Consider the following 24,578-nt stretch of genomic DNA (forward strand, 5'->3'; position numbering starts at 1 on the left):
TATTCTGTTCTAAGACTTCCAGTGAGAAAACAAAGTCAAATGTGAGCAACATACTGAACAAACCAAGAGGCAGCTTTGCTAAGGTAGGAAAATCTTTGGCAGCAAACCAAGAGGAAAAGATTCCCCAACCCTTCTAGAAGCTGCATAGTAGTAAAAATCAGCTAACCACAACAGGGAAGGAACATCACCTTTCACTATGAAACTTCTCAGGGTGAGGTAGGAGTATTATGGAGCTTTAAAGGGGAGAAAATAGTATTTTTATATCTATATCTAAAGACTCTATATTCCATATTTCAATTATTATTTTATCTGGCCAGGCTCTTGGACCAGATTTCCTGGTGACATTTGCACACAAGCAGCAGCTGAGCTGCTCCATGGCTGGAGTCCATAGTCACAGCACACCATGGATGTGACATACAGGCTGCAGAATACAGCACTGGGCCTTGGGATGGCTTTTCAACCTTTCTATGAAGCACTACTACAGCAACATTTCCACATCAAAATGCTTTTCTTTTCTTTTTTTTCCCCCAGAATACATTTTAAATAATTCACAGAAAATGTAAGGATTTCAGGTAGCTGTGATGTTTCAGAAGGAAGTGGATCAAAGCATGGTCTCTCCTTTACTCCTCCTTTACCCCTTCCTAGTAGATCTGATTTCAGGGTTGGAAGCTGAAAAGTACACTAAAATATAATTAAGAAGCAGAGAAAAATTAGTAGCAAAAAGCCTGTGTCCAAAACTGGACCTGCTCAGTCCCAGTATTTGTGTATTACAAACTAGTTTTACAAATTGCTTCAAATCAAGTTGGTATAAGGAATATTTTCTCTCTATTGTGCTTTACCAAGCAAAAAAAGGAAATCATTTAAACATCTGGAGTTGCCTGGGTGTAATACAGAAGAATATGGATACTGAATTTAAAACAGTTATCTTATCTGTGATGCCTAACATCTCCATGTGTGCAGGCAAAAGTATTTCCCAAGAATGGTGCACTTTATGCTCTGAAGCTTGCTTCTCTTTTGCTTCATTGAGGCTCTTTTCATACAAGTTTAACAGACATTTGTCTAACTGAATTTATTTTCAGATGAATTTATGGAAATGAAATTTGACTATGGTGACAAGATTAAATTGTTTGCACTCTGGTTTCCTTTGTTCCATGAAACCTACTGTTTACTAAAAATAGCAAATTATTGATTTTTTTAAAAGTCCACTGTTAGATTTTGTAGTTAAACTCCTTCTTTGAATAAAAGGAACCTTGAAAAAAATCTTCAGTCAGATTTGGTTCCACACCCCTCAGCAGCATGGATTTGATTTGTTGTTCATTTTTTCCCAGTGATATCTCACAAATAACTAATACACTTGCTTAAGTCAGACAGGTTCTCTGCTCAGTTTGAGTTTTGTTTACTTACATGTTCACAGAGGAACAAAGAGTGCCAAGATTAATTCATTCAACATAATCTGCTACCCCATACTCTTGTAATGAGTGAGCTCTCACTAGTTTCTGCAATTAGTATGTTTTAATAAGGCTGTCAAAGTAGGGATTATTAGTCCAATTAATTGCTTTGAGAAGAGTTTTATGAATACTCTTGATCAATTACTAACTGTCAGTCTGTTTAAGAAGGAATATATTTTTACCTGAACAAATTGATGTGCAGAATCTATCTATTTGAACTTTTTTGTTTGGTATTTTAACATGCTTCTTTTGGTGTGGGTTTGGGTTTTTTCTTTTTTCTTTTTTTTGTAGTATGTTTTTTGAAGTCTAATTCCAAACTCCTCTAGAAAGTAAGAAGGGAACTAATTGTATTGATCTTTTCATGTATGTTTTGTTGGGAAGGAAGCCAGAGAATTAGCCAAAGTTTTATTTGATTATAGCAGAGTTCTACTTTCATCTGTAGCTTATGAATTTGGGTTATTTCAGTAGATGTGAACAGAAAACTTTATTAATTTCCAAATAGTCTTGTTTTTCTGAAATGGTAGGACTCCCTGACCTTTGCTCAGGTCTAACACCAGTTGATATAACCTGTCTTTCAGCAAAGGGCACTGGGTTTCAAAATCATCCAGAGCTGAAGGATCTGTCTAAGCACTGGGCTTCAGATTTATCAAGCCTGCAGATGAAATACAAGCTATGCAGGAGAAAAATGTTCATAATTTATATCACCCATGAGGGCCATCACATACAAAAAGCAAAACAGAACAGTAAATTACCCACCAATCTGAAAAAAGGAATTTCAGTTAGGCCCAAGGGTGGACTCAAGCTGCTCAGTCCACTCTCTTCCTTGAACATTTCCTGTTGATGTTTTTTATGCATCCTGGACTCTCCTGATAACTCTCATCTGCCTTTGCTCCCACTTGTGGTGATCCTGCTGTGCTTGGTTAACAGCAATAGAGCATCACTATCTGGATCAGATTTAGGGGGATGAAATGGAGATCCATCTGTCTGTCTAAATCCTTCTCTTGAAACTGGAGGTGGATGAGTGCACACTGACAGTCTGATTTACCTTCAGCCCCTGCAGAGCCCAGAATGGGAATTAGGGCAATACTGAGGAAGACAACATGCTAACAGTCTGAATTACACACCCTGGAGAGGCCTCAGCAGTGGGCAGACACTCCTGGGTCTTGTTACAGAATAATTCTAGCACCATCTCAGCAGCATCTGGTTCTGGCATTGTTGGGGATATTTGTAGGTGAGAATGATGTGCTGATCTACCCCAGAAGAGAAACTCCTGAACCCATCAGATAGAACCTGCACAAAGATGGGAGATAAAACTGGCTTCTAATAGTAAGAGCACCGAGTGTCTACTCACTCCTGTACTTTCCTGGAGCAGGAACTTTTTGCTGCAGTTATGATCTCACTTCACACCACATGCTGATCTCAGTGCCTTAAATTTGTATGAGGAAGAGCCTTATCCTTCTGTGTGTCTTTGAGGTGTCACTGAGTCCTGCCATGGCCCTGCCAGCCTCCCAGAGATCATGGCACAGGAATGATCTCAAGTGTGAGAACTGGCCACGGTCGTGTACATGACAGAAAGCTCAGCCATGGACCAGCAGATTGAGCAGATGTCCACAACCAATGGCTGGGAGGTCACTCCTTCTCATTGCTTCATTAAACATCTTTTCTCTGTTTGGCACTAAATAGATTCTATTCAACTTCTAGCTAGGGTAATAAAATACTGTCTAAATCCTAAGCAAGCTGTGCATGGATCATACAATGAAGTTGCAATACTACAGTCAATCCTGATTCCTAGAGGCCAATAGTAAAAATATGATACTTATTCCACAGGAGATACATTGGCAAGAATCCACTGACTCTACAAAAAACCAAGTTACAAGTTCATATGTTTCTCCCCTGACAAGTCAATAACAAAAGTACAAACACATCCCAAAGTCATGAGTGCTCCCTCTTTTTTTGCTCCATACCCTTGATCTCATCACTTCCATTCTTTTATCTTCTTATCTAGTACCTGTTCACCTATTAAGTAGCATCTGAAAATGTGAAAAAAAAAATTAAAAATAAGATACCTACACATAGCTACCAAAACAGTAGGACATGAGCATGTCCCAGGGCCCTAAAGTTGAAAAAGTCTTTGATGAATTAAAAGAATATTAATAATATATAAATAAAGAGAAAGTACCAAGAAAGCTTGGATCATATGCTGGGTAGCAGCTTCTGCTGATCCTGGCCTCTTCAAAGTACTCTCAAAGGTCTTCAGAATATATTCAATAGTTTTACTCTTCAAAACTAAGGTTAGAATATATTACCGTAACAAATAAATGATCATAAGAGGGTGCCATACATCAAATACATGTGCCTGGTCTGGGGCACAGGCTAGGGCTTTGCTACATAACACACATAAGCAGTGTTAAAATTTGTACATTGCTGATCTTTTGGAACATATTAAATATTAAAGAATATTAAGAAGATAAATTTGTCAATCAGGGATTGTAAGAACTGACTATATTTTGTGACTAAAAAATGGTAGACTTTTAAAAAATGTAGATCCACAAACTACTGGATTCAGGAAATCTCTTATCTACAGAAAATCCTATAAAAACAGACCTTATTTATCCTCAGACTTTTGGACTCAGTTTGATAACAAATGGGATGAAAGGCTTTGTAGGATAAAGGATGCTTCTGAAATGCTAACATTGATGTGTATTTTTTCCTTTTATCAGTCTGTGGTTAGCCTTGATATGCTTTTCAAAGTGGAGTACCACAGTAATTCTATTCCAAAAACTGAAATAAGAAATTACTACAAAGATGAATTTCACTGGAATGTAGCCAGTTATTTACAGGGAATATTCTTTGTGAGAGACAGCATCATAGGAGGCTGTATTTTTAATCATCTAAAAAGCAAACAACTACAACAAAATTGCAATTGCTGACACTGTTTTTAGCTGCAGTTATGGTAAGTATAGGACAAAACGCCTGTCCTGAAGGAAATTACCACACATTCTCCTTTTGGATTTTATTTCCTTGATTACAAAAAATTAATTTTTCCTTCTGAATCTATTCAGAGATATAGGTAATGCTCTCCTCTCTGTGATAGGCTAAGGCTTACTCAACCATGGCCAACTGATGATGTTGGCTTGTAATCAGAGGCTAAAAAGAACAGATGGCTTAACCAAATTGGATTTGTTCTTTTATTTATCCTTACGCTGCCCCTTTATCAGGTATATATACAAGTATTAAACATTTATGCTATACAGTTAGAAGAACAAGACAATGCTTAGAGCTAATTTATGAACTAACCTGACAAATATCCATCCTGAGATGCAAAATAAATCACTTAAGTAGGATTCCAGGTCAGTGTTTGTTTCTGATGTAGTCTGGGATGGAAACTGCAAAAACTGCTATTACAAATTCTGGTTTTCAGCGATGCTTTCCAACTCAGTAGTCGATGCTGCATCACTAATTGTTTGGAGGAAAAAAAACCCCAAACATAAAACCAAAAAAGCCCCCATCATCTCCAACTGCATGAATAAGGAAGCAATTTATTAAAAGTAAATAAACTCAGACTTTGAAATCTGGCAATTTCTATTTCCAAAACGCTTCTCAACAGGGAATGGTGACATCTGCAAATTGTTTGATTACTTCTCATGATCATTTATTCATTGCAAGTTCTGTGCTTGATCATCTCCGCATTATTGTGTTTGCAATTGTCTTTATAGGATCAGACCTTTTTATTTGATATCTGTAATGATGATCTCATCATCATAAAATTAAAACTTCTGGAGACTGTGCAGTATTGTTTTGACACTGTCCTGTTGTCATCTGTCTTCAGAGGCTTGTCTCAGAAAGATTATTACTGGGCAAGAGCTTGCAGTGCTACAAATTAGGCCATTAATTGCTACCTAAGTTTAAATCCTATGGTTTGGCAAAGACAGTTTTCAATAAGTAGGCCCAGTAGACTTTTTGACTCTCCTTTTAGGCAAGTATTAATAATGGGTCATATTTATATGCATGAACATTGATTTAAAATTATATTTCTATCTATTCTGTATCTATGCTTTAGTGAACTGAGTCCAGAGAACCTTATAAAAAATTAGGTGTCAAGTCTGATGCCACATTCATTCTTAAAATGCTCAATGACAATTAAATTTTCTGTACCTTGAAACTGTAACTACATCTTTTAATCTGAGATGAATTATACTATTTTTCTTAATAGATTTTCACATATTTGTATTACACATATGTGTAATACACAGTAGAGTTTATTTGTGTCTGAACTCCTTTAATTTGCCTGGTTACTTAGGCATAACAGGAGACAGAACTGAGCTCATAAATTCCTTTTTTTATTTATTTGTTCACTGATTCATTTAGAGGCTCCCTGTCGAAAACATCAGTCACATCAGGACACAGCATCAACAGACAATTAATGTTGCATTCAATGCCAAGTACTCATTAATGAAAACTAAACAGATGCAAGTGCACTGCTGCAAACACACCACTGTTCTTCAGAGTAGGCACAAAATGAAAGTTAAAAATGCTTTAGTATCAGTACATTTCATTTGATCTTCTTAGTAAATTCCACAGTATTGCTTAACCTGTAAGATATTTACCTCTGATCCACACATGAAATTAAAGAACGCACAAGAATCAGCAGCTGTATCACATGTAGTATATGTACAACCCTACTGCTACTAGAAATTTCTGCTCTTTCAGTTCTGCAGACTCCTGACAAATTTCAGTGAAGTGTGCACAGAACCGGTTCAGTGTTTTCCTTCTCTGTTGGGGAAAAAAGAAAGCTTATTGGTATATCCCAATTGGTAGATTCCTCTTTGACAATAATAAGTCAAAGTCAAACTTATATTATTAATGAAGAGGAACATTGGGATTAACACCAGGTACACTGCAACAACATCTGATGGACATCTACCATTTCACAAAGTAACAATAAAGTATTATAAAGTTTATAATTCAGCAACCACCTTATTAAAAAAATATAAATTCACATAAAACAGAAAATAAAAAAGTAAATTAAATTCACTTTCTCATATCAAGAGTTTTTCCAGCTCAAATAGCAAGATTCTTTAGCCAGGCCTCTGTGAGACTTTCACAGGTGTAGAGAAAAACACGCGCTATAAATAGTATGAAAATAAAACAAGGCCAAAAGAGTAAACTATCAGTTGATCAGTGGGTTGTTCTGTGTATAACTGATAAAAAGAAGGACAAAACAAGTTATAAAAGCAGCACAAAAAGAACAGAAAGCCTGTTTGAGAAAATGTGGGCACTCTTGGTTCTCATAGGTGCTGCATCTGTTTCTGCTCACCTGCAGGATCTTTCCTTTGATGGGTAAGAACAGACATCAAGTTTTATATCTGTGATTTCTTCTGCATGATCAAAAGGCTTTCAACTGTTTCAAATCGAATCTTTTTCTCCCCTTACAGGCAGAAGGTGTTCCGTGTGATTCCACAGAATGATGAGCAGGTGGAAATCCTCAATTTCCTTGCCAGCATCATGGAGGTAAAGGACTTGGGGAAGTGGTTATATTGTAGTTAAAGTAAAAATTTCTCCCTTTGCTCCAATAACTGATTTTTTTTTTAATTGTGCTACTGAATTAAAGACTTAATCTTGATTTCATTCAAGTCAGCTGTATTGTTTCTCTAGAAGGAATAGGACAAGTTGATAAAACAAGAGCTCTACAAAACATTCAAATACCTTCCAATAAAGTCTGGTTTACCCAATCTGAATGTCAAAGTGCCCATCAGAATTTATTAACAGAATAAATAAATCTTAAATGCTGTATTCAGTGTGAGGTGCTTTCAAGAATGTGTTCGATAAATCATGAAAATTCCAACTACCAGAACTTTTACTATTACAGGTGAAACATTTTCCTCATGTAAATAATCTAAAAATTTATACTGCCAGCAAAATGAATTTTCCTTTGGCCTCTAATCTCTCATGTTATCTTTTCTTCTGTTGACTTTCCTTTAAAGCTTCCTTTCTCTCTAAGCTGCATGTTTCTCACTGACCTTGATGTAGATATATGATGACACAATGACACGATGAAAAACAACAAAGACAGCAAATGTGTTTTCAATATTTCTCTTCAGCTTTGATGTTGTAAAATAGCTGTTGGTGAAAAAGACACCATTAGCTGTAGGATGAAAGGATGGTATTTTTAATGAAGTACAGATGTGGAGACCTATCATCAACAGGCTACTACAGCATGCTGGAACAGTTTTCTGTAGAACAACATACTATTGGAGTGGTGCTGCCAATATTAAGGAAATTAATATATACCATGCTTGCTTTTAAGTGTGAAGTATCAAAGGACTGTTTGTTTTCTTTTTCTTTTAAGAAAAGATCCCTGAACTACCATTGTTATACAAAGCAGTCAGTCAGGACTGATGTAATTGTATATTCTGGAACAATCACTTAATTTGATGACACATAATTCATGAATAACCAACCCAAATTTCTTTTACCTTCGTGAGATGAAAGGGTGAAAAGGCATCAGGCTGGCAAATCATCTTTGTTTCCATTGGCCTTCAACAGAGCACTAAATCCAGAGGCTTGGATGCTTACTTCAGCAAAAATAAGTGAAGTAGTAATAACACTGTTGTTTGTCCACTTGAAATGAAACATCTTCAAAGGCACAAGTTCCTGATATCAACTTCAGTGATCTCTTTTAAAAGCACTCGTACAGACAACAGTCTTCTTCAGTTGATTTATGTAAAATATTCATACAGTTCACCCCTGATATTGAGGTAATTCCTCTCTAACATTTGTAGGCAAAAACCTGAGCAAAAAAAATGAAAGAAGCTGTAAAAATGAAAGAAAATATAAACATAGTTATTAATATAATAGAGTTATTATAATAAATTTATATAGTAATGAATTATATATATTGTTATATATGTATAAATAATATATTTATTATAATAAATGTAGATATAGTTATGTAAAATAACTACATATGAAACATATATGAAAATGTAAATATAGTTATAATATTCACAATTCTGTATGAACGCAGATACTGGAGACAATTTGTGGAATTGTCGCTGTCATCTCCAGAATTCTGCCATATAAAATGCAGGACCTAAAAAAATCTTAATCAATTTCCAGTTAAAATTTAGGTTGATACTTGTGGGAAGCAATGCTGAATCAGTGTAATAGGATAGGCATGAAATTCAGTATATTAATCACAACCTCACCAGCACACATAGACCAATCTAAAAAATCACAGCCACACATATGCATTTGTTGATGTCTTCATTTGCTCTTCTTTCAGGTTGACTTTTGGCAGCCAGACTCTGTCACACTGGTAAGACCAAAAATGCAAGTTGATTTCCGAGTTGAAGCTGAGAAGTCTTTTAAGGTTGAAGACCTTCTGAAAGAAAGTGGAATGGAGTATCGGTAAGTTTGTTCTGACTACTGTACTTTGAATAAAAGGGGACTACATACCATGGAGGATATGTTTGAGCTCTTCATATTGGTCAACTGATTTTCCTGTTACAAACTTCATCCCTTCTATGGATGTCTCTACTGAGTTCAGCTTTCCTATGACAGTTCAAATGGACTGTAACTACTCTGCATTAACAGGGTGAGATGAAATATTGATAGAGGCAAGAGATAGGAAACAGAGATGCAGTCCCAGAAATTTCCCTGAGGTGAAAGCTCACTGCAATACACAAGGCTGGAGTATGGATGGGGATAGAAATATTTCCTACCACAGACAAAATGCAGCAAAGGTCTAGAAAGAGCCAGAAAATACACCAGATGAGGGAAATGGACAGGGAACTGAAGCCAGAAAATAAAATTATGAGCCCCAAGGTTACCATGAGCAGGTCCCCAGTGAGTTGCAGAACAATAGCTAGAGGGCCAAAAAACCCCAACAGGCGACAGATAGAAGACAGCTGCCAGGTGAAAGGCCAAGGAAGCACGGAAAACAGATTCCCAGGATAGCCTTGGGCTGACAGAAGTCACATTGCAGATCCATGGCAAGGATGTGTCCAAAGAGAGAGCCGACCGACTATGACTGCAGCACAAGTGGAGAGAACAGAGCACACTGCCACATTCCACACCCTGGGGAACAAAACTCTGTGGTGAGGAGCACTAATGGAAGAATAAGGAGAATGAGGAGTTGCCTGACCCTGTTCTTCACTTCATGTCTTCCAATGACTGTGCAAGCATTAACTGAGGATGAGAAATTGCCTTTGAGCTGGAGTGGAGTGGGGTTGTCTGTCTTCATTTCTCCTTTCACTCCACTTAAGCACTGCAGAATGGAAGTGCTCAACTTCATTATCAGGCTTCTTTGATGTGTAAAGTATAGTCTGTCAACATCTTGTTCTCAGACACTGAAAGTCAGTAGTATTTGATCAAGTTTTTATAATTTCATTTGGCTGAGAGTAGAGTTTTGTCTCTCAGCTCCACTGTTGTTGCTATTAGACCAAACTCCTTCATTGGACATCACACAATGCATCACAATGCATCCCTAAATTTACTGGCCTCATGTCAATTGTGTCTGATTTAGATGCCTCTACAGGAACAGAATCTAAAAACGCTCTGGAATAAATGGTTTTCAATAATCCCACAGTGCACATAAAGCACAGGAATCCCATTTCAGTGGAATTTCCTCTTTAGCGAAGGAGTTACTTTAATATGTTAGTTTTCCTATAATATTCATGAACTGCTTCAGGTCCATGCACAAATCTTTTGATTGCAACAAAAGGCCAGAATGTCTGGAAACTGTCCCTGACCAACCAGTGGATTGTCCTTGTGACAACTCAAGCTGTTATAATCCTTTTGAAGTGCAGCTGCAGTGCCATGACATCATGTCACTTGCAATGTTTGCTCTGAAGGCTGCTGGTGCCTCACAAACTGGCCTCCTATTCCTCTATCCAAATCATAAATAATCAAGGACATATCCTGGATGAATAAGATTTGTAAGAGTTTTAAGACAGGCGCTGGAAAAACAAGAGGACTTCATTTTTTGATAGCCAAGGTTGAAATATAAGCAAAAAGTCCTCAAGAGTATGCTCAGTGATAAGTCGCACCTTTGTGCTTTGTATCAGCCCCAGGAGAAAATGAACTGGAGAGATGCAACCAATCCAGACTGGATGTTGAGTTTTTTTTGCAATTGTGTTTTGTATTTAATAGCTCACCTCACATGCAATGAAGTAGCTTGGAGGATGGATAATGCCACCTGAACAGAGCTGTCAAACCAGATCTAACATTGGGAAGCCTGGTTTTACAGGGAATTTCATCTAGCAAACATCTCTGGGTTGCTGCCTGGTTTTGAAACATTGCTGCAGTCTAGCTGTCCTCCAGTGCCAAAAGTTAAGAAGGCCTTTTTCCTATTGAGGCAAAAGCAGCTGCCAACATAAGATCAGCCTAAAGCTCATTTTTAAACACACTCTGTCTCAGCATTGCCATTTTTCTGAAACCAAACTGTTGCCACCCTGGAGGTTTGTTAGTGTGGGGGTGAGGCAGCTGCTAATTGGCAGGAGCCTGTTGCTCCCTGGTCCTTTTGTGGCAAGGTTGAGGCAGGAGGTGGAAACTCGATACTAATATATCTTATTTCCACCCTGCCCACCTTTGCTTTCACAATCTATGCAGCCCAAAAGCTGGGCAGACCCTGAAATGTCTTACTTTCCTGCTGGACTGGTGTATGTTTCTCTTCACACTTTTCATGGTGCCTTCTTGCAGAGTTCTGATTGACAACCTGCAGGCTGCACTGGATGCCCAGTTTGACAGCCAAGCTCGTACTGCCAGCCACAGCTATGTGAAGTACAACAACTGGAACACGGTAAAGTCTAGAATTTACCACATTATCAGCTTGGTACCTTAGTTTCTGTAGTCAAAGTGCTTCTGGCCTTCTTCCCTTTTCCTCTTCTGCTCCATCCATGACATGATAATGTCTCAAAACTCTCCTTCCTCTTCATTACTGAGCTAGTTTGTGTAACCTACTTTTATTTCCTCTACTTTTCTTTGCTCCCAATGCTGCAAAGAAACTCTGGCAGAAATCCAATGACCAGGCTGAGATGCTTCACTATTAATTTCCTTTCCTTTTCACTACTTCTCCCATCTCCTCTGCTAAACAACTCAACTCCATTCCCTGCTTCAGTTCTAGCTCTTCATGTCCTATCATAAGACCCCTTCCTCCTTTTTTCACAGCCATGCTCATTTTTCCTGGCATGTAATCATGGCCATGTTACTCTTAACATCTTCACAGCAGCTCCTTGGAAATCTACAAATTGTATTAACTACTAGACCACATTAGATGCTTAGAAAGACTATTCTGGCTTGAAATCTGCAAATTAATCAGTCTGGACCTAAGGAACAGAGATTTAGACTTAACCTCTTTATTAAACAGATAGCTGATTGGACTGCTGATATTGCTGCTCAGAACCCAGACCTTGTCTCTCGTAGTGTAATTGGGAAAACATATGAAGGACGGCCAATGTACCTTCTCAAAGTAAGTGCCTTGATTTCTTCTTTTCCTCTATTTACAGTAATGTATCATTCAAACATACAAGATAAACTTTTAGAGACACTACAGGAAATAATTCAACCATGCAGAGTAATCAAATAATTGGGGGAAGCTTATCAACATTAATAAAAATGAAATTAATAAGAGTATTTTTGTAACTTGATTATCATGCTCAGGTACAGTTGGGAGCACTCCACAGATTTCCATTTAAACAAGGAATGCCATATTTTTATAAATAGGTCAGCAAGCTGACTGACTTGTTTTGTTCAAGCCCTGGGGTATTGTTTTTGTTTTTTGTTTTTTTTCCTAGGTGGGAAAAAGCAGTGCAAATAAGAAGGCCATCTTTATGGATTGTGGTTTCCATGCAAGAGAGTGGATCAGCCCTGCTTTCTGCCAGTGGTTTGTGAAAGAGGTCAGTAAGAGTAATAATGAAAAAATATTTTGCAAAACCTACATTTAAGAAAACCTTAAATTAGCAGCAAGAACTCAGGCCACTGCCTTTCTCCCTCTAAATACTGTCTGCTCATGCCTTCTTCTCACCTCAGAGGATTAAGGTGTAACTACTTAAACCAGATCTTTGTGCTTGGACCTGTAATCTTTCAGCAGCTTAAGACAATCTGAAACGTGTCTAAGAGGTACTGACAACTACAATGGTTGCTCAGTTTGTAAATTCTTTTTGCACCCGTAGTCAGAGAAAGGTGAGAAAAACAAATAGCTCGAGTAACACTATAAACATAGCCATGTTCTGCACACAGATATAAGGAATAAGAAAATTCAAGGGCACATCAGAAGGCACCTGAATGCACTTCAGAACAGCTGACTTGCCAGGTGGTGGGTTCCTTGCAACCAGCTTTATTCAGTAAGGCAACAAGGAGGATGGAAACCTACCCTGAGCTCAGCACTGAGGAAATGTACCCAAGAAAGGAGGAAGACAATAAATGAAGCTCCCTAAGCTCCACTCAGGAAGAGGGAAATGCATATACATCCCTTTGAGCTACCACCTGAGGCTGTACAGAAAGGTGCTAAAATATGAAACCATATTCAAGGGAGAGCTGCATAGGTGAAATTAGCTTCACTTCAGTCTGGAATACTTTAGGTCTTGAATTAGAAAATATAAAGAACATAAAATTGTTTTTCTCACTACCAGTATAAAGCAGGTGGGGATTATCAAATGCTGCACAGTCATCTTCACAGAGACAGGTATATTACCCCTCATTGGGAGGAGATCAATCAATTTAGCAGAGCAATTTACTGACTGAATCTCAAATTTTGTAATAACTTCTGTTAGAAGATTAAGAAAAAAACACCAACCAAACCAACCAATCAAATAAATAAAACCACACCAGAAGCAGCAGCTGGAATCCAAAACCCAAGAAAAGAAAAGCCAATCTACATAAGCCAGCCATGCTGGCAGAGGCCTTGGTGGCAAGTATAATCTCAGTGTTATCAGACAGGCATGCAGTTTTGTGTAGGGAGCAGTGGAAATTGGAAGTGACATTTTGGTAGAGTCAATGGGAATATGATTTCATTAGTGCCTAATAAGGCTGCAGACAGTATGTGGTACCATTTTTCTCTCAGCAATTCACGTCACTGTAGCTGTCATTTTCACTGTCTGGTCACTTAATTCATGGGTGTACCTGACACCAGCAGTGCCTCTGCTCAGTGTGTCCACAGGCAGAAGTGCTTTAAAAGAGCAGACCTCTGAGCATCATCAGAATTTCACTTGGGATTACTTCTAGAAATAAAATTTAAAAAAAAATAGAGAAAAACGTGAGCAAGGTGGATTGTTATAGGTATCTCAAAAGAGAAACCCACCCAGACATCAACAACAAAAAAACAAAACAAGCATAAAGTAAAACCCAGGAAAAATTATTTCAAGTGATCTGAAACTGCTTTTCTAGATTTTATATCCCACCCTCCCACTTGTCAGTTACAGGACAAAAAATGCCTTTTTCCATTGTGTTGGCCTGTGTTGCCCTTTATGGCTGTGTAAACAAAACATGGGTACAACACACTTAGAGAAATTTCTATGATCATTGTATGGTCTCTCAACACTGATATGAATCTGTGTACAAGCATAGCAAGTGCCAGACCATGAACAATCAGGATATAGAGGATATTGCAGGAGTTCCTGTTTGTTATTCAGTATCTGTGTCTGGAAAAGTGCAGGGAAAAATCTGTCTCCCTATGAATAAATGTATCCAGAGAATTATGATTGGAAATGTGTTAGGATGTTACTTGGAAATATTCTCTATAATTCTGGTTGTTGATAAAATTTCTGCACAACAATACAAAAAATGGAAATAATGATTTCTCATTCTCACATAAATTAAACCCTTAAGGTGTTGGGATATAGGAATATATATGGACAGCAATATTGTTCTGCCTGTAACCAAGAAGCTAGCAGATGGAAATCTCTTTCCAGTGATTTATTATTCTGTTCAAAATAAACATTCTTTCATCTTATAATTTATCTAGCAGTACAAGATGGTTTTCTAACAGCAGTGTGGTTTGAGTCAGTGCAAATCTAAGCACAGGTCAGAACACAGGGGTGCCATCTCATGGGCTGGAGTGACCTGGATGAGTTTTTCTACCACATTCATTAACTCCTGACCCAGAGCCAGGCCTTCACATGCACACAGGAGATATACATCTGTGAAGACATCATCAGCTTTTCCTACTTTTCTCCAAGTAGGCTGTGGAGACCTATGGAAAAGACACTGTCATGACCACACTTCTGGACAAGCTGGACTTCTATGTTCTGCCTGTTGTTAACATCGATGGTTATGTTTACACTTGGACAAATGTAAGTACATTTTTCTTTCTTATTGTTGGAAAAGTCGACTGTCAGAACTGACTCTAAGTTTTCACCTGTGATTCTGTTACAGGACCGCATGTGGAGAAAGACGCGCTCTAAAAATGCCGGGACCACTTGCATTGGGACAGATCCCAACAGGAATTTTAATGCTGGCTGGTGCAGTAAGTATCTCCTAACAAGAGCTGCAAGTAATTACTCATGAGAGCAATAGCCAATACACTTAACTATTGGATTTCCCCTACCTGATGCTCCAGCTTCAGCTTGAGTAAAGCATTGTGGAGTAGCTTGGGTTTAATTTTTAAAGAAGTTTTGAGAAAAAAAAAAAGCCAAACTTTGGCTCCTAACATCATCAGCATGGTCACTTCTATGAACATATCTGCACAGACATGTGCATATATATACACATATATACATATACATATAGACATACACACAGCTATGAGTTCAGAACAGAAACCAAAGGAGCTTGTTTTCATTAAAACCATTCTCTTTTGAGTGGTTTCCACTTTGTTCCACGGAAGTGCCTTAGAAATGGAGAAGATATGCAAGGAGAGGACTGTTAAGTACTGAAGCAAATCAATATCCCAAAAAATTCCCATAATATAGGTCTTTACATCCATATTCATGTTCTTCCAACTATGTACACTGTAAAGGCCATATTTATTCATTGCTATGGGATGTTTCCCAGCATCTTAACTATTCCATAAAATATTCCCTCCTCTGATATGGCATGTGTATTAGCAGGATTTCCAAGGCTTACCTACAAACGTGGTGTAACGTGACTCTCCTAACAATCTACTTCTTCATTAAGTACTCATTATATTCACCTTTCTTCTCAGCTCTTGGGGCCTCAGATTACCCCTGTTCTTCCACTTACTGTGGCTCTGCACCTGAGTCTGAAAAGGAGACCAAGGCTTTGGCTGATTTTATTCGTGAACATCTTTCTACAATCAAGGCATACTTGACAATTCACTCCTATTCCCAGCTGCTACTGTTTCCTTATTCATACACTTACAATTTGCCATCAAATTACCAGGAACTGGTAAGTCTCTTCGTCATTTTGACTTTATGAAAAGAATAAGCAAAAATCATAACTTGCTATTTAGGTACCTTTAACTTCAAGCAGTTTCTTTACTATCTGGAAAGAATCCATATTGCCAGTTTTTGAAAATATTTTAGTCTTAGCAAGAACAAGGGAAACCAATATGGTTTCAAGATAGCTGAAGCATCAGATGAACTTCAGAGCCTTATTTAATTTCCATGTGCACAATGAACTTGACACAAAAGCATTCTGTCTCCCAGTCATGCCATCCAGAAATCCACTCTGCTGTGCAGCACTGCCTCTAGAGGCTGCTGTATGTGTACCTGTAATATTTTACATAAAAACACTATGGTCTGTAAACCAAGGTAGCAGCTTGTCAGACTGTAATAACTATGAAATAACTCAACTGGTATCAACAGCAAGCCAGAATCTCTCTCTACCACTTTCTGCTGAACCTTAGTTCTCACTGACATAAAGTCAATGAGGCAGTTTTTGACTTAAGAATAATTGAAAACAGATACCAAAGACATAAAAAGTTTCAGTTTTGAGGCCTTTTCCAAGAGGCCTGGATTTAAACACAGACATTTTATTTAGAAGAGGAGAGGATGAATGTGGTATTTTAAAGGACAATTCCTCTTTTATCAATTCTAGAGAAAAACCACACTCTAATGCCATTTAAGAGAGATTTTTTTTTTAACCTTAAAACCAGATAGAGAGTTTAAAACTATTAAATGTGTATAAAAGCCATAAACACTTCATAGGCCAAGAATCAACAATCATGAATAATAAAATTACTTCAGTTCTCTGGCATATTAGCAACTAGAATCTGTTGGCAGGGAAAACAACACAGCAAGACAAAACAAACACATTTTGATTCCCCCTCTTTCCTCGATGCTGCCAAAAGTCCAAGGCAACAACAATGTGTGTTGCTGTGCAGGTTTGACAGATTTATGAATACTCCCAAATATGTGTCTTGGTTCTGAACAGAAATACAAACTGGGGCCAAGAGTGAAGCTTCTTGTTAGATTTTTTTAAAGCCTAAAAGAGAAGATTAAATTAAAATGAAGATTTTGTTTTCTTAATTTATATCCCAGGAATTTTGTAATTGAAATTATTTCAGGGAGTGGTAGTAATATCTTGCCTTCATATTTTACAAAAGCTTCATAATTCACACATTACTGTTCAGTCTAAAGTAATAAACAGCACTAAACACTTGAATCTGCTTTGTTGTCAAGATCACAAAGTTCTTATTTGTCAAAAATTTGCATGAAGTTCTGCCCCCATTTTTTGAATGAAGAGCACATGTGATGAAATGTAACTAAAAGTACAGTGTGTTTCTCACAATATTAAACAGAGAAAGTACACTGACAACTCATTACTAAAGCAATCCCTAGCAGAAAGAAAGAACCTATCTGCTTTGCTAGGTTTTAAAATTCTTAAATTAGAATTTTATATTGTCACTCTTCTATTCTAATACATGTCTAAAAGTTCTGTCTAAATTTAGAATTTGGAGAAATGCTGAAGAATGGAAATCTTAACTTTTAATAGCTATTGTTTGGGCAAATAAAATAATCATAAATCATTTTTTAAATGAAGAAGCAAAATTTATAGTGCCATTATCTTATCTTAGATGTTATTTTTACCCTGACAGATCTAATAAATTAAAGGAAATATAGCTGCAATTTCTTATCTCTTTTGGTGAGCAACTGGACATGTGTTTAAACAAAACCTCGCATGTCTGCTGCTCATTAATAACATTTTGTTCCATTGTATTTAATGAAAGGTAACATAATACCATGGGGCTTATGTTGCATTCCAGTGTCCAAGATACAAAAAGGTGCAAAAATTGAGTAATCTGAGATTAAGGACACTAAGTCTGCAGAAGAGAGAGGTCCAGAGAATGCCTGGACTTTCCTTCCCTGAACATGTAGTGAACAGTGTGTCCTTGGGGCTCAAAAGACTTTTTCTGTTTACAGCCTCAAGAAATCAGCAGAAGGTCTAAAACTGCTTTGCTTTGTCAGATAGAACAGAGCACTCAGAGAACCTCTTCACGTTCCACTGCATTGCTCAGCAAATCAGAACAACTCAAAGTTATTGTAACTGACTTAAAGCCAGGGATTAGAACTATCCTTCAACCATGCCTGGTCTTGGGGTGTAAAATGTGATGAAAGTCATGTATATCCATTCCTTCCCACAACCTCCCACTCTTCCCCTGAGATGCAAGAGGATCTGTGAGGTTATAAATCCCACAGCTCTCAAGGATTTTCCCCAAATTTGTCTCCCTTTATTCAGGGTTCCTGTTTTGTGCCCCTAACCTAGGAGTTGCACAAAATTTCCACTGTTATCCAAACAACAAAAATAAAAATACCCAAGATAGGAAAATCTAGGTCAGGAATTTCTCAGAAGTTACACAATATTCTTGTGATGACACCCTTAAAGAAATATGTCCTCCTTTTGGAGAAACACATTTTGTCTGCTTCGCAATCCTCTTGGCTCATGCTTTAATATACCCTGACGTATTGCCCTGAACACAGAATACACACTTGGATCCCTCTCCTACAGGGAACAGAAGCATTAGCTTTTCACAATAACAAAATATGCTTGGCAAGACCAGTATCTCTCCACACCCCAAAAAGACTACTTTTATCTTTATTTTACTATTCACATTTTGTCCTCTTGCAATAAAGAACTATGTATTTAATCAGACTTTTCATAAACAGTTCAGCCCATATTTATTAATCACTTCATATATTTGCCTTAGCCTCCCATTAGGCTTTCCTCATTTTCAGCAGACAAATCTAGTGTTATCAGTTCTTGTTTGTATTTGAATTGGCTCTGAACTGTAGTTTGAGAGAGCAGAGGAATGTGTATTGTGCCCTTCCTTCCTTTCCAGTTCGATTCCATCTCTCAGTTAAACTCAGCACCAAATACATGTGTGCAGCCAGCTCATATTCAGATTAATGTAGGTGTGTTATTACAGTTTCACAAGCTGCAGAATATTACATTAATTTACAACCCAAGATAATTCCAGTCTGTATTACTTGAATGCACACTGGCTGCATGGGTTGTTGTTTCAACTCACCAAAATTAACCTTCCATATTGGGTTGGTCTAGCATTTCACTTCCTCTTGTGTGCTTAAAATAGGACATATTACAAAGTGTTAAAGAGATATACCCAGAGTCTGTGCAGCCTGAAAGAGTGAATTTCAAATACATAGCATGACTGTGAGTATCAGTCTGATTATTTAACTTAGTGCCTAGTCGTGAAGTCCTGAATATGCTTTAGACATAGGAAGACCTATGGGTAAGAATTGTTGGATAGCAAAAATCCTACATCTAAGAGACTCAGACAAGCCCATGAGGAGCTGCAATCTGCTGCTGATGTATCTGTGTTATTGCACAGATTGTATTACTATGATTGTACTACTTGTTACATTAAATATTGTTAAAGCCAACTGGGAAGCACAACAAACAGCAATGTGGGCAGCAAAGCAGTATTTGAAATTTGCTTCACAGCTCTTCCACAAGTTTACCACAACAGAACTGTTCTGTACTGGCAGTCTTAAAATTGTGAAAAGGATGTGTTTAGTAGCAGCATCTTCCAGATGAAGTTGATGAGTGAATTTGGCTGATAGACAAGAGCCTCCAACAGGTGTAGGGCCCAAATGATTTGCAGTGGAAACCCTCTCACCAGGGACTAATTTCTTAAACACTGTAGAAACTGCCACAGAAAAACACGCTTGTAAAGGAAAAGAACCATTCCACTGAAGTCCTCACTGGCTGGATTCCCTTGGCTTTTGGAGCATATGAGACACAACAGAACAGTGAACTAAATGACACATCATCATGGACCCTTGAGGGAGGAGTCTGTTTTTACTGGCAAAACAAGAAGGCTCAGAAGTTTCAATTCACTTGGCTAAAGCAAACAGCAAATCCACATTTTCAGCCTTTCATTACAAAGGAAGTTGAGGGTCCCTTTACTTAAAAAGTAAAGCATGAAAGACCAATGTGAAGAGAAAATACGTTGGGCAGATCAGCCTTGGGCAAATCAGTTGGCAGTCCAGTGAGGGAAGAGAGTAAGAGGTCCAGTCAAGCAGTGAAAAGGCTTCTCCAGACCACTTTCAGATTGAGAAGGCAAAGGGAGTTGTCCACAAACAGCAGCTGCGTATCAAAATCTGTGGAGAGTTTCTAAATGGTCACAGTTTGCTGGAAAATTCTCCCTGATGATACAAGAGCAAAATTAGGGAGATGAGATGCTCCCATAAAAATTACCTATTAACACATAAAATATGCTTAGCCTGATAATTTATCTTGTTAGTTCAAACTTCCAACGTGGTGAGAAAGTGACACCAGTACCACATCTTTCATTAAAAGTTAATAACTGAAAAAAACCTAGGTTTGAAAGTTGTTAATTATGTCAGATAGTGACAACTGAGAACACAACTCTGCTGTCTCCCTGGCTCACGCACTCTGTACACAGATAAGTGAAATATTGGTAATTGCAGTGTAAACACAGATGGGTGATGAGCACAGGAACTGCTGCCTTCTGCTGAAATGACCAGCTCTGAGAGCTCAGCTGGGAGTCAGAAGCTGAAAAGCCATTTCTGCTCCCAGTTACACAGTATTACTCTGGAGCTATTTCTTCGACTGCAGGGCGCCACTTGGTTCTCTGCTACTATAAAGCTCAGCAACATTTTCCTTGCAAAAGAGGGATTCTTAACAATATAAAACCCCAAACAAACAAACTCCAAGCAAACCACAACAATTCAGTTAAGCCCATTACATCAAGAGATGTAGAAAATAATTGAACAACAAAGAGTATCCTCAAAGGTCAAAAGGAAAACAATGTTTCTCCTTGCTGTATTCCAAATAATTTATGGGCTTGAAAATCCAAACTACTTTTCACCCTTTTGGAAAACTTTGGGCACTATTTATACACCTCTGCATTGACCTCCCTATTATTTCCTTCCTATGGATTGCTTTGAGTAATTGAGCTATTTTGAAAAAACAACCAAACACATTTTCCTCATATTTTGTACTTATACTCACAAGTAATTACTTAATACATATTACTCCTGCTGATTTATATTATATTATTAACAAATTACATTAGTTCCTATAAAGTTGAAATTTATTTTTCTACCTTTAGGTTTCGGACTGCAAATCTATTAAGAAAGTAAACGTTAGAGAGTCACTTAAAGGAAAACAAAAAGATATCAAAACTTCTGTTATGCATGATGAAGTCATAAATGCTTAGGCATGTTTTTCACTTAGACAGGGTCATTTAAAATACCACCTTTATCTCCAACCTGGAGAGCTTGAGGAAGCTGTTTATTTGGATTCTAGGCTCTAAACAGCTGGAAATCTCAACTGCTCCTTCTACAAATTTCTGGTTTTTACAACTTCCAGGCCAACAATAAAAAATCCCTCAGGTAAAAAGATCTCCTGACATACTTTTTCCGGTATGTGTTCTGGTATGATTTAGAGCCATCATTTGTCTGCTGGGTGGAACAAATGCCCTGGGTCAAACAGCCCCACAGAGCAGCTCTGCTGTTCTATTGTCCCTACTTTAGTTAACTAAAGAGAGCAAATACCAGTTACCAACAGGTCTGCATATTGAACCAGATAATCTTTCCAAATTTTATTTCTGCTTTGCATATATTTGAAGAGAGGAAGAATCAGTTTACATTTAAAAATTCATTTGCTATTGAGAGATTTGACTCAATCTCAGCTGCTGATTAAATGTGTACATTATAAACAACAGATGGCTGAAGAAAACATGGCATTGCTAGCAGACAGCAGACTCCACCTCTACAATTCCCTCAGCATGTGTTAAAAATTATTATGGATTTTAGAAAAATCAATTTATTGAGGGATTAAAAAAGAGAGGCAAAAACCCAAACCAAACAAAAAAGAAGATCAGAGGAGAGAGCTCAGCTACTCCAATTGCCCTGGATCCAAGATTGTGAAATGCAGAGCAACAACATACTTCCTTGCAATTGCTTGTCTTTGTGTGACAGAGAGGCCAGAAACCAAACCCCACATTCAGGCACAGTCAATGTTACAGGTGGAAAGACAAGCTTCAAGTATGCTTTGGTTTGTTTTGTTTAAATATCCTTCATATGCTAAAGAACCAGAATTTTCTAGAGCAAGTGCCCATAATTCTAAAATGTTCAAAACCAAATATTTGGGAATGGGGAAACACTTGCAATTCTGCTAGAGTAGGCTGCCAGTGAAAATGCAAACATGTTGTGATGTTGTTTTTTAGCAGCTGAGAAAGTTCTCTCAGTTTTCTAAATACTTGGTCCAATATGTCTTTTTGAGTAAATCAGAAGAACATTTAAGCATAAGGATGAACAGAGAATATTTTACAATATATCTTCCACTGGGATGTAAGCCAGAGTGTAACCTACAGAGAAGGAAAGGGCTTGAGGAAATTCCTGGAATTGTAAGCCATTCAGCTGCAAGCTATAAGGAAATATATGGCAACCCATTGCTTATACTGAACATATGCTTTCAAAAATCATTCATATTTATCATCTGTTAGTAATAGTTTTCATGTTTTATTACCAACATGTTGTATAATGAAGAATTGGAAAAGCCACACGTTCCAAAGAAAAGTCTGTAATTTTCCTTAATGCAAACATACAAAACTTCATAGTACTATTGATGGGCCTGATCCAACCCTCACTGAATCAGTGGGAGTTGAATGAGTCCCTCTGTGCACAGGAAATGAATTGAAATTAATGAGACTACATATGGTTTCAGGGTAATTTATGCCTTTTTTGGCTGTTAATATTTATAAGACCTTAATCTGCTTCCACTTGTATCAATGTTCAACTCCCCTGGCTGAGCTGACTCTACTCTGAATGTATAGTTGCATGAACAGAAGGAAAAGAAAGGCTATTGTATGTTTGCAATTTACCATTCTCTAAGATTCTCTTATCTCTAAGTAAGGTTCCTTGTTCCTTATTTAGTTTTAACCTTGTACAAGCTTCTTCTAAGTTTATAAAGTGCTGTTACCTCTTATCCCCTTATCTATCCAAATCCCCCTGGACTGTACACCAGGCTGCAACAGACCATACACAGACTGGAGCACACTCCATTAAACCTTTGAGAATAAGTTCTTTGCTGACAAGCTCTTTTCACAGCACCAGGACAAGCTGGGCCTTAGCTACTGACACCTAGTCACACTGAGAGGTCAGCAACAGTTTTTTAATAAAAGCTTCTCCAGCATGGCTTTTGAGTTTATACAACAGTGTAATTGCTCAGATTCACTCAGAAAGCTTCTGAAAATCTGCATTTATCATTCTTCTTTTCTTACAGAATTCCATAGCTAGAGCTGCTTCCAAAGAGCTGGCCAGTTTGTACAACACTGAATATACATATGGTCCAGGAGCAACAACAATCTGTAAGTATTGACCTAAATGTACTGACAATCTATATTAAGTACTACTAGGACTACAAAATGCATTTTCTAGTGATTCTTGTTCCTCTTTCTAAGTAGTCTCCTTCTTCCTTCACATGCATATACAAAGGGGTATATATGGGACCTGTCATTTCTAAATTATGGGATAATTTATTCCCCAGGGATCCCAGGAAGCGTGTGACCCCCTGGAAAGTCAAGTGATGTAGTAAAATGTTTATGAATTCACATGCATAGCATGAATTCCTAAATCATACACAGCTTAGATTTAAACATAAAAACCTTGACCTGAGATTTTCTGCTTTTCCAGTATCTCCAAGTCAAGGATGATGTGAATCCTTCAACCCCTCTAGTGACACCAATTTCTTTTACTTTGCAGTACATTCTGAGACACATACTAATTATAATCCTATTTGCAATTTGTAATGACTAATTATTCTACCCTTCTTGGGAACTCAGCTGTGGATATGGCCTCTGCAGTGCCAAAAGCTTAGTCAAGGTTAGGTCAATATCTCCCATATTTAAGATCTCTTAATTACTTAAATATGGAAGCTAATTTCTCTTGCCTGTTTCTCCTTCCTCAAATAGTTAACCACCACCTCCCAAACATTTTAAAAAAACGTTTCTTCCAATTTTTCAATATTTTTGGAGACTCTTCCTTTAGAAATGGCAATTTTGGAGGCTCCTTCCTTAGCAAAAGAGACTGTTTTTATCATACCAGCTAATGAAAAGGGAGGGTACTATTTGTCCAGCAGAAAATGATGGAGCTGAAATCCCAGATATACAATTCTTTCTCATCTCTGTGAACCTCAAAAAGCCACTCAGTGAGAGGGCATTTGCTTCTTATACCAAGTGTTTCTAAACACATGCAACCATGCCATTCTCCTGTTCCTTAGACATTTCTCCCACGGTTTCCCCACAATAATAACAAGGAGGGAGCAGTTTAGCTTGTTTACATTTGCTTGCACAAATCAGCTGGAACAAAGCTCATAAAAGGCCTAAAATCACAGCAACTTTCTCATGAGCAGGATAAATCAATCAATTTACCAAATTTTTTTTTTATCTGTCCTTTCTGCATTCCTAGCTATGTGACTTGACTCCAAAGTATTTCCAATTTGATGTGTAGCCACTCTTTCCCAGTTAAGCTTTGTTTAATTTCTTTACCCACAGACCCTGCTGCAGGGGGCTCTGATGACTGGGCTTATGACCAAGGCATCAAGTACTCTTTCACTTTCGAGCTCCGGGACACCGGGAGATACGGTTTCCTTCTCCCTGAATCTCAGATAAAGCCAACCTGTGAAGAGACTTTCCTTGCTGTTAAATATATTGCCAACTATGTCCTTGAGCACTTGTATTAG

General features: G+C 37.7%; 1 protein-coding gene and 1 long non-coding RNA gene across 2 annotated transcripts; one reads left to right on the plus strand and one right to left on the minus strand.

The window, feature by feature from the left end:
• Positions 1–5,791: 5,791 nt before the first annotated feature.
• LOC129124373 (uncharacterized) lies at positions 5,792–8,256 on the minus strand. The gene is made up of 3 exons (XR_013183633.1): positions 7,925–8,256; positions 6,766–7,568; positions 5,792–6,221 (listed from the first exon to the last, which is right to left on the minus strand). It is a non-coding gene; the product is annotated as an uncharacterized LOC129124373 (long non-coding RNA).
• CPB1 (carboxypeptidase B1) lies at positions 6,718–24,578 on the plus strand. Its single transcript, XM_054639300.2, has 11 exons — positions 6,718–6,788; positions 6,884–6,959; positions 8,734–8,858; positions 11,151–11,250; positions 11,818–11,919; positions 12,245–12,346; positions 14,630–14,740; positions 14,823–14,913; positions 15,592–15,794; positions 23,121–23,205; positions 24,391–24,578. The coding sequence occupies exons 1-11, from the start codon at positions 6,718–6,720 to the stop codon at positions 24,576–24,578; spliced, it is 1,254 nt and encodes a 417-aa protein (XP_054495275.2).

Source organism: Agelaius phoeniceus, chromosome 10 (assembly GCF_051311805.1).
Source record: "Agelaius phoeniceus isolate bAgePho1 chromosome 10, bAgePho1.hap1, whole genome shotgun sequence".
NCBI classification, from domain to species: Eukaryota; Metazoa; Chordata; class Aves; order Passeriformes; family Icteridae; genus Agelaius; species Agelaius phoeniceus.